This window comes from Halichoeres trimaculatus, unplaced genomic scaffold, assembly GCF_033239565.1.
Source record: "Halichoeres trimaculatus isolate MK-OKI-2021-1 unplaced genomic scaffold, fHalTri1.1 fHalTri1_scaffold_7, whole genome shotgun sequence".
NCBI lineage: Eukaryota > Metazoa > Chordata > Actinopteri > Labriformes > Labridae > Halichoeres > Halichoeres trimaculatus.
In genome coordinates, this window is record NW_027437185.1 from 777,501 (window position 1) to 787,402 (window position 9,902).

Here is a 9,902-nt window from a genome sequence, read left to right on the forward strand (position 1 = left end):
CAACCTGTTCAGTTTGGTTTGTCTCGGCCTGGCATGCGTCTTATGGCGTCTCCACTGACTAATCCCGGGACAGACCCTCAAATAACCGAGACGAGCTGTCCCACCTTTTGGCACCCTTCCATAGGGGTGCCAGACTAAACTGATGCGATCTGTTGGTCGAAAGAATCGTCACTTACCTTGTGACAGTGGCTGCTGTATTTCTGCTGGCGGCACACAGACTTCTCTGAAACAAAGCTTGATTGTTCTTTGTATCACAGAGCTACATGCCACTCACAGAGAGGACGAAATGCTGCATGTCTTTCATTGTTGCTCTTTGTTTACTGTGATGCATTTCTCCTCTTCATTGGATTTATTAGCGGGGTACACTGTGTCGCGCTGTTACAGCATCACAGTATTATGTTACTGATCCGGCTGTGTGCATTCAGCTTACACGCCACCTACCACGAGGGGGCACAGTTGGCTATGGAAACGCAAACAGGACCAAGCTAAACCGAGCCAACCTGTACCAAACTGTACCAATCTAAACCGGACTGCATGGTGGAAACAGGGCTTACGACCAGCAAGCCTGGTGCTGAGACACTGTGACCTACACTGTAAACCTAAACAGCTGTACAAGCTCATAATTTATGAGCTCACAACACTCAAATGTCGTCAGGCAGTTGAGCAAATTATAAAGTTTTGAGCTCTGTAGAGATTTAGGCAACTTTAAGTTAAATGAGCTCAATATTTTTATTCTAATTTGTTTGGAACACTCAAAAAGTTTCGGAACATTATCGACATCACAACATTTTAATGGATGGGTCATGGACCCTTTTTTTGGAACTCTAAATTTGCAAATCCTCTCAAAGAGGAGTATCAAGAAAAAAATCATAGAAATTTAAGAATCACACTGGTAGACTGATGGATTAAAATATAAAAGATAACATTAAGATAATTTAATGCAGCTCCAAATGTAATCTTTATGTCACGTTAACTGAAAACATTTAAAAGCATCACTGAAATGTTTTTGTGTAATCTGTTACACAATAATTTTTTAGTTCTGTTAACTTATCAGGGTTTACAGTGTAGACAGATAATACAGAACAATGAGCTCTTTAAGATAGGATGGCCCGATGCTGTTAAGAACTTGTAAGTCAGAAGAAGAATTTTAAACTCTAAAAAGAAATACAGCAGTTCATCCTGGAAGAAACCAAAGCATGGACTAGTTTCTCTGCATCGCTCTGAGATGTGTCTGATTTTCTTGATATTACCCAGAGGAAAAAACGCTGTCCTTTAGACCTGTTGGATGTGACAGTTCAAGGACAGGTCCCAACCCAAAAGTACTACCAGGCTGGTTCCTAACAGCTGAAGTTACTGTTGGAGGCAGTTCATGAAGGTTGAAAGGGCAGGAAGAAGGGCTGAACAGTGAATCGAATATAAACCGACATCGCAATGTGACGGAATGCAATTTTCAAATTGCAAAGGCTGCAGTTAGAAAAAAGAAAGTTTGAAGGTGCATTTAAAAAGTGCAGTCCACACATTTACATATTTCAGTGGTTTAGACAAAAATTTGTTTTTTTCCACAGTTCTGCATCTTTAATTTGTTTTGCTACAGATGAGAGATCAGTAAGATTTTTATACATTTGATATGTATGTTCACAAAGTGTTTCTTTTTTATTTTATAAAAAAGTGTACTGCTCATGTTGACATATTTCAGTGGTTAAGCCAGAGATTTGGTCTTGTTTACATTTCTGCTCTTTATATTGTGTGGGATTCATAAAAGAGGGTGTGTGTGCAGCTAACCTGTGTTTAATGTTGACTTTTTCAGATTCATATTACAGTGAAATGACCAGCTGCTACCAGCACCTGGGCGGACTGCTCCCCCTGCTGGACCCAGACACCTCCTGCAGAGCTTAAACATGAAGAGCCCGAACTGACTGGGACTGAGCTCAACTCAGGAATCTGAAGTAATCAGCATGAGAAGGTCCTGACTGATAAACGGACCCTTCACCTGCTCAGCGGAGGTTCTAGTGTCTTACTTTGTTGATTTCCTTTATACCTTATTTATTGACTCACATGGCGGTAGAATGTAACTGTGGTATTATATATGTTGAGACAAATAAAAACACTCTTTAGAGTATTTCATTCATTATAGTTGTTTTTATCTACTGTAATTACTTATGTGTTAACTTTCCCGCTCACTGCATAACCAGAGCAGTGGTGGCAAACACATTACTGGGTGGTGATGTAACAATCGGGTCGGCACATCTGTTTCTTTAATGGGACCGCTTAATTAGGGAAGAGAGGTGGCAACAGTGGAAGTGATGAGCAGTCGTGACGTTAGCAGACCTTTGTACTTGTCAGCGTTTCTTTGATTCTTAAGTTAACTTTACAAAAACAGCAGCAGTCAACGCCATTATCACAGCTGTTTCTCTTGCTCCTGTAGTTGTTCGTCTATTGTTTCTCAGCAGCAATACAAGAGAACCAAGGTAAGAAAGTGTGTAGTGCAAAGAAGTCCATAAGAAAAAAAAATACTGAAATAATAATGCAATAAAAATGATATAAATAATTTATGCAATACATGGCTCAATTTCCTTTCCCAAAAAACACACGGACAAAAAAAATGTAAATGATATTTGAATATAATATTTCAATGGACAATAACATATCTATTTGTTTTACAAACAAGTGTGCCTCATTCAATGGTACAATCAAAAGTCTAGCCTTCTTTTTTCAATCCACATCACACTGATGAACAATTAAACTGACCATTAAACTATAATTCATGCACAACATGTCTGGTTCCCCTTGCACATTTTTAATGTCCTTAGTGGTTGCACTATTTAAACCTAATGTTTTGCACAAGAGTTAATTTGTACCTTTTCAAACCCTGTTCTATTTGTGATATTCGGTGTTAAGTTGCACATATTTGTACAGAGAGAGAACAGTTCAAAACCAGTCAAATCCCTTGTATTCTTTTTAAAGATACTTAGTGAATAAAGGCTTTTCTGATTCTAATTTTGAGCCTGACTTGCCCTCTATGTATCTATCATGAATTTCCTTTCGGGAATTAATAAAGTATTTTATCTATCTATCTATCTATCTATCTATCTATCTATCTATCTATCTATCTATCTATCTATCTATCTATCTATCTATCTATCTATCTATCTATCTATCTATCTATCTATGTGTGGAAAAACGTTTCTGGACAAGGGGAGGACTGAGTCTGGACTCAGAGCATCAAGAGTCACCACACACAGACCGATCAAAGAGCCAAACTGCAGCAGTCACAAGAGATCAACAGAGATACAGAGAGCTGCTTTGTACTGACACAAACCATGTTCCTTTGCAGCAGTTGTAATTGAAGCATTTTTTTAATCATCAGAGCGGTGCTTTTAATCAAGCATAATGTGGTTTCACTTGTTGAGACAGTCAATTAACATATAAAAATTCTCTACCAAACTAGGGGTATACTGATCACAATTTTCTGGCCAATCACTGGTCACCGATCTTCAAAAAGCCTGACCTGCTGATACCGATTTGGACCAATACTAAGTTTTTGCTTTTTATTCTTTATAACTGACAGCATATACCTTCAATGTTTCAATCTTATTTTATTGAAAATCATTGAACAACAATACAATAAAACAATAAAATCTTTATGTTTTAACTGAAACAACCAATAAAGAGTCCTAAATTTAGGTCTCAGAGCAAAAAGCAACAATGGCTGGCTGTCAGACCTTCCCAGAGGTATATAAGATCAATTTCATATGTAAGGATGGGCCGATCACCGATCCCCCAAAATTAAGGATATCAGCACCGATCGATTGGCCGGCCGATCAATCAGTGCATGTCTATACCAAACACATATTATACCAGCTTCCTATAGTGTAACCATCTGGTAGACTAGTAGTTGAACAGGTGTAGCTGATAAAGTGGCTGCTGAATGTGTGTATGTATCAATAAAAACAACAACTTTGAATTGCAGTACACCTATTAGGCCCTGTTGTATTTGTGTGTTGGTGAACAGAGGAGAGCAGAGGCTGCTGGGAAAAGCCAAATAATAATAATAACCTTTATGATGAGATCACAGTCTTTCATAGACATTAGTGACACATTCTGATGATTAGAAGCAACAGACTTTCATACACACACCTTTTGATTTTCTGTTTAAACAGGCTTATTTCAATTATTGAAATTGATACTCATAAAAACTGTGACTAATCCTAGGTGACATCTGTCTCACTCAGCTGCTTCCACTTATGAAGAAGCCAAGTTTGTTAACATGTTTAGTAATACAAAAAACAAAATGGAAGAAGAGAAGTGAGCTACTTTGGTACAACCATCCATTTCATAAACAAGACATGAGCTCAAAATCTTAATGACTTCACCAATTAATGAGATTTTGCATCCATAAAAAAAAAACATTTAAGTCAAACAAGGAGCCTAAATGTGAGATTAAGTCAGGACCTTGCCTCTGGGAGCCAGGCCCTGTTTCAATGCTCAGGCTAAGACGCCCAATCGATCCAATCTTCAGAGGTGGATGTGGAAGTAGTGGTGTCCCACTCCACGAAGTATTCCAAAGGAGGCCAGCAGGGACAGAGCAGCAAATACAGCCAGAGTCAGGTAGAAACCAGGTAACCTGTACACCAGGGGCAACATGTTATCACTTAGCACTCACACCAGAGTTCCCTCTGTGATCTGATTAAAACATCACACAGTGGAGCTGTCAGATGCCACCTCTTCAAATAAAGCTCCTTTAAAGAATTCCAACTAATATGTGTGATTAACACACTGACCATTGAGGAGATCAAAACATGTTTTGATCAGATTCTCCAAACTATAGAAAAGTCACAAGAATTGTAGACTTTTAAAAAAAATCGCCCAAGAGGTCTAAAAAGTCATTAAATGTAGCAACAAAGTCTCTAAGTTGGAAACACTCAGTTGCGGTTTTATCCTCCTCTTTTTTATCACCGTTATCAGAGCTCACAATAAATCTAAAATGAAAAAGAACGACTCAGTGCCACAGGTACACCCTCCAACTCTAATTTTCTTTGCTCGTCATGTACTGAGTCAGGTAAGCCAAACGGTTCGGGTTTTTTTCCTAAACCATTCCATCCCTAGTATATTTTGATATGTTGGTATGTTTATATGTTGATGTGTTTACATGTTGTTATGTTTATATGTTTATATGTTGATGTGTTTACATGTTGTTATGTTTATATGTTTATATGTTGATATGTTTACATGTTGTTATGTTTATATGTTGATATGTGTATATGTGGATATGTTTATATGTTGATGTGTTTATGTGTTAAGTGGAAACAGCTCTGTAGATAACCTTTTCTTGCTGGACCTGACGTAGCCAGTGAAGTAGATTTGTCGGGCGATCATGTAGACCAGTCCCCCTGCAGCAGCTGTCTCCTCACTGAAGAACATGCCACAGGTCCACATCGTGACCAGGAACAGGGGGTAAAACTCCACACAGTTCTGACTGCAAAACACACACACACACACACACACACACACACACACACACACACACACACACACACACACACACACATACACACACAGATTTGTATTTATTATTTAAACCTCTGTGACTTGAAAAGCATTTCATTAGCTCATATCTGGTTTAAACAAAATTCACACACAGCCTCTGTTTATAGATTTGGCATCTCTATGCTGGGCCTGGATTTTTCAGGAAAGGAAAGACTGAACTATAACAGCAGCCTGAATAGGTTCAACCAATCAGGAGGGACAACAACACAGCTCCCATGGCTGTTCATATGAGGAGGGTTCCTGTCTCTCTCCCTGGACAGATATCAGCATGAAGATCAGCTAACAGTCTATTCAAGATCAAACATTCACACTGACACACTGATCTGTCTGACTCTGGGTCCCTGAGGTTAATCAGTGTTTAGATTTCCTGACTTCCTGAATGCATCAGAAATGATGATCTGCCTCTGTTCAACAAACAAACATCTTTAAACTGTTTTTCTTTTCCTGCTGAGGACAGACCTGACAAGGCTTTACTTTCAACTAATCTGCAGCAAACTGAGGAGATGTTCATCACAAAAAAAATCTGTTTCTGTTTTAACTTGACCTCAGCAGCTGAGTGTACCTGTTGGGTGTAAACTCAGTTGGTGAACTTCGACCTGACTTGGCTCTGTTCACTTGAACTGACACTGAGCGCACTGAGCATGAGCTATGCACCAGGATTCGTGGTACTCAAAGCAACCCAAGGGTTGGGCCTAGGTTTTCAATGTGAAGGGTAAAGGTGGCTCACTTCTTACCTTGGAGATCACCTTGTTGAACTGTTAACCTGCTTCTGTGCAGGTCATGTTCAATATAAGTTTGTAGAGGAACCCTGCCCACTGACTAACCAGTTTGTGTGATGGTGGAGCTGTGTGAGTGGTGGGCACAGAGTAAACACAGTCACTGTTAAACCAAACCACACCAACACAAACTCAGAGAGGCTTGGGATAGGGGAAGTGGGATACTATCACTGACATATATACAACTCTGCAGGGTGTCTCAGAGATAGGGTTCCCAGCTGGGAGGAGACCCCATAGAAGACCCAGGAGACGGTGGAGATATTATATCTCTCCATGCCACTAAAGAAGTGGTATACCAGTTTTTAAACTTGAATATGCCACCAGGGACCCAGAATATTCCACTCAGCCACGAGTGGCACACCAGATACCACTTTTTGCTCTAGGTGCTGCTGCGAGTTTGAGTTTCTGGCTCTTGGCCTGTCGGACTGAATTGTTAAAGTTTAAGGAAAGATGTGTCAGTCCCCTCACTGTGCTCTGAAGGTCCTCTCAAACTCTGGGGGTCCAGTCACGCAAGGGGGCAGGACTTTATGAGTCATCCTGGACCGACCAACCCGCTGGGCCAAGTAACCTGCAGAAAGACAGGTTAAAAGGACTTAAACAAATGTTCACAGTGGACAGTGGGACCTGAGCTCAAACCCCTAATCTTCTAATTAAGAGACCACCAACCCTGCCACTGATCCACAGCTACCCCAGGGATATGTCTTTACTGTTAAAGTTTTGATTGAACTTGATATGTTATATTTCACTTCAGTATTTCAGTATTAATAAACCAGATTTTAAACTGCAGACTCAAGTTTTTAAGACGCTGATCATATGGATTGTACAGTTGCCTAGGTTTTTTTGTACTACAAAAATAAAACTAATACAAAATAATACAAAATACAACAATTACAAAATATAAAAATCTATTATCAAGGCCAGGTGCTGTGACTGATTTATGCTATCTTTCTTCGTTGTTTTACGTTTATGGTATATGGAGAAAATAGACAGCATTTAATTCATCTCTTCTTCTGCACATTATCAACACCAAATGATGAAGCAGCAGAAAATACATCAGTCCATGGGCTTCAGGATCAGTCACACTGATATCAGCCACTGAACTTCAGCAAAGACATGGGCTTGGCAGGAAGATCTTTTTCAAAATATTTTACTTAAATAAATAACTAAAAGAATTACATTGCTTGTTAACATATTCCTGCATGTCAGTTCTACCAACAATTTCTAAAATTACAGCTACAGCATTCTATACCCTATTCTAACTAATTTCTTAACAGGGTTACAGCATGGAAACCAAATACCAGAGCTATCCCATCTGAAGGTGGCAAAAATGATGAGACAGCCAGACCTTGTGGAAAGGATGGGGATAGAGTCCTGACACAAGAACAGATTTTCATTGGGTCCAAGGTATTTATCTAAAGAAATGGATTTCCTCCTTTATGACAAACTTCTTTTAAACAAAAGTGTGTTAAACATATTTTATCTCAATCTCAGATTTGACATAAAGATGATCAAAGTTGGCTCATTTCTGGAGACAGCCCCCCTCAACACAACCCATATGAATGTCAGGCAACCAGTGAAAATCACTGTGGGCTACCATCTCAGGTAAAGTTGTTAGAAGATTTTGAAGAAAACATGTAAGGAAAATTACAGAGGAGCCAGGCAAAGTCAATCTATACCAGTGTCACCCAACCCTGGTCCTGGAGGACCCCTGCCCTGCATGTTTTTTATGTTCCTGACTCCAACACACCTGATTCACATGATCATTCATTTGAATCAGGTGTGCTGGAGTGGGGTAACGTACATACATGATCATTCTGTACATACTGTTTTATCATTGTTATTATTATCTTTATTCATTCAGTTCAGTTCATTGTTTTATGATTAAATACTGAGTATATGATATGGTTTTCATTCTTTTTTGTCATCAGTAATGAAAGTTTAACTGGAAAAAAAGATTAAATGTTAAAGGGACCTGATAAAGGAATGGTGAATGGTAATAAGAAATCTTGAGATACAAATATTTCTAAGACATCTTGGGACATCTTAGGACGTCTTTCTATGTTACATGTGGGGCATTGTTGGTGCAGTTGGAGAATGCGCTTGGTCGGTGATCGCAAGGTTGCAGGTTCAAGCCCATCTCTGGGCGACACAAGGCGATATGTCCTTAACCCCAAGTTGCTCCCACTGCTGTGTCAGTAGTGTGTGAGTGGGTATGAAAGTGTGTGACTATGTTACACTTACTGATGGATAACTAACATAGTAAAATTTGGATCCATCAGTGAGTGAATGTGAGGGCCAATGGGTGTGGATGGGTAGGTGTGGCCTGTGGTGTAAAGAAGCTTTGAGTAGAAAAGCGCTATATAAGCTCAAGTCCATTTACCATTTACCAAGACATCTTGACAAATGTGTCTCAAGACATCCCAAGATGTGTCTTGAGACTTTGATGGCTGGGTATGTATCCTCTAATGTTATTATACTACAATTGTTTACTTTTGATATAGCTATACTTTTACACCACGCAGGACTGTTTAAATTTCACTGTTCCTGTTTAGTGACAATAAAGGAATCTGAATCTGAACTGTTTCTGCATCTGCAGCGTGTTTTTCCTGATGAAGAGCGTTCAGGACACTTTAGAGGGTTTGCGCTTGGAGCAACATCCTGTCCTGCACTCCAGACAGGCTCATGTTTAATGTGAATTGGAACGAATAAGCAGGTTTTACCTTGGCCCATGAGGGGGCTGATGAATCTGTTGCCATGGAGACACTACTTACTGTTTAATCACAGGAGCTGATTTTTGGCTCGTATAAAACCACTTTTTTCAAAAACTGGAGAAACACAAAACCTCAACACGACACAACGATTTATTCACAGCGTTCCTTCTTCCTGTGGTTTGTTTTTCTGGTTCCAGCTCTAATGTTACCACCTAATGTTAATGTACTGTATGTATAACCTCAGGGAACAAACAGGTTTTCAGGCTGTTAACCTGCAGCATGTATGTTTTTATATTAAAGTCTAAATCTGGTTCACAGTGATACTGATCCAGTGAGTCACAGTACAAATGAAAACAGTTCCTCAAACATTGTCACTGTCTCTTTAAGAGTCTGACAGACTTCACTTCCAGTTTAGCAAGAAAACACAGGTACAGAGAAGAGTTGCAACTCCCACAGACAAAGAAACATCTGAATGCAAAAGAGGTAACATGTTGAGCTCACCCATATGCAGGGCCGACAGCAGGGACACCCCTGCCAATAAGAAAGGAGAGTCGGAGCCCATGGTTCAGCTGAGAACAAAATCCTGAGCACAGTTTGCTTCAAGTCCAAAATACGCTTTACACAACGAGGAGGACTGACTTCCCGAGGGAGTGTTTCAGCATTAGGACAGCCCACAACAAGTGCTGTCATGCTGTGCTGCCATGCAGAGCAGCCAGAGCCCTGCCCTGCTCCTGAACACCACACAGAAGAGACAAAGTTAGGTCCAGACTGTGTGTACAGATCAACCGGAAGAAGGGACAAAGGCTGCTCTTTACTGATGGAAGTTGAATGGTGTGAAATTGACAAAACACAGGAACCCCATGGAGAA

At 39.9% G+C, this 9,902-nt stretch overlaps 2 protein-coding genes across 2 annotated transcripts in view; one reads left to right on the forward strand and one right to left on the reverse strand.

The window, feature by feature from the left end:
* LOC141793370 (alpha-1,3-mannosyl-glycoprotein 4-beta-N-acetylglucosaminyltransferase A) overlaps positions 1-2,056 on the forward strand; it is a 35,056-nt gene extending 33,000 nt beyond the window's left edge. The window contains exon 15 of the mRNA XM_074674017.1: positions 1,808-2,056. Within this exon, the coding sequence (XP_074530118.1) occupies positions 1,808-1,828 (21 nt within the window). The 3' untranslated portion in view covers positions 1,829-2,056. The remainder of the gene's footprint in view (positions 1-1,807) is intronic.
* Positions 2,057-2,677: 621 nt separating this feature from the next.
* On the reverse strand, positions 2,678-9,671 carry mgst2 (microsomal glutathione S-transferase 2). The gene is made up of 4 exons (XM_074674020.1): positions 9,536-9,671; positions 6,792-6,891; positions 5,324-5,476; positions 2,678-4,624 (listed from the first exon to the last, which is right to left on the reverse strand). Exons 1-4 carry the CDS (start codon positions 9,594-9,596, stop codon positions 4,516-4,518), a joined length of 423 nt encoding a protein of 140 aa, XP_074530121.1. The 5' UTR covers positions 9,597-9,671; the 3' UTR covers positions 2,678-4,515.
* Between the last annotated feature and the right edge of the window lie 231 nt (positions 9,672-9,902).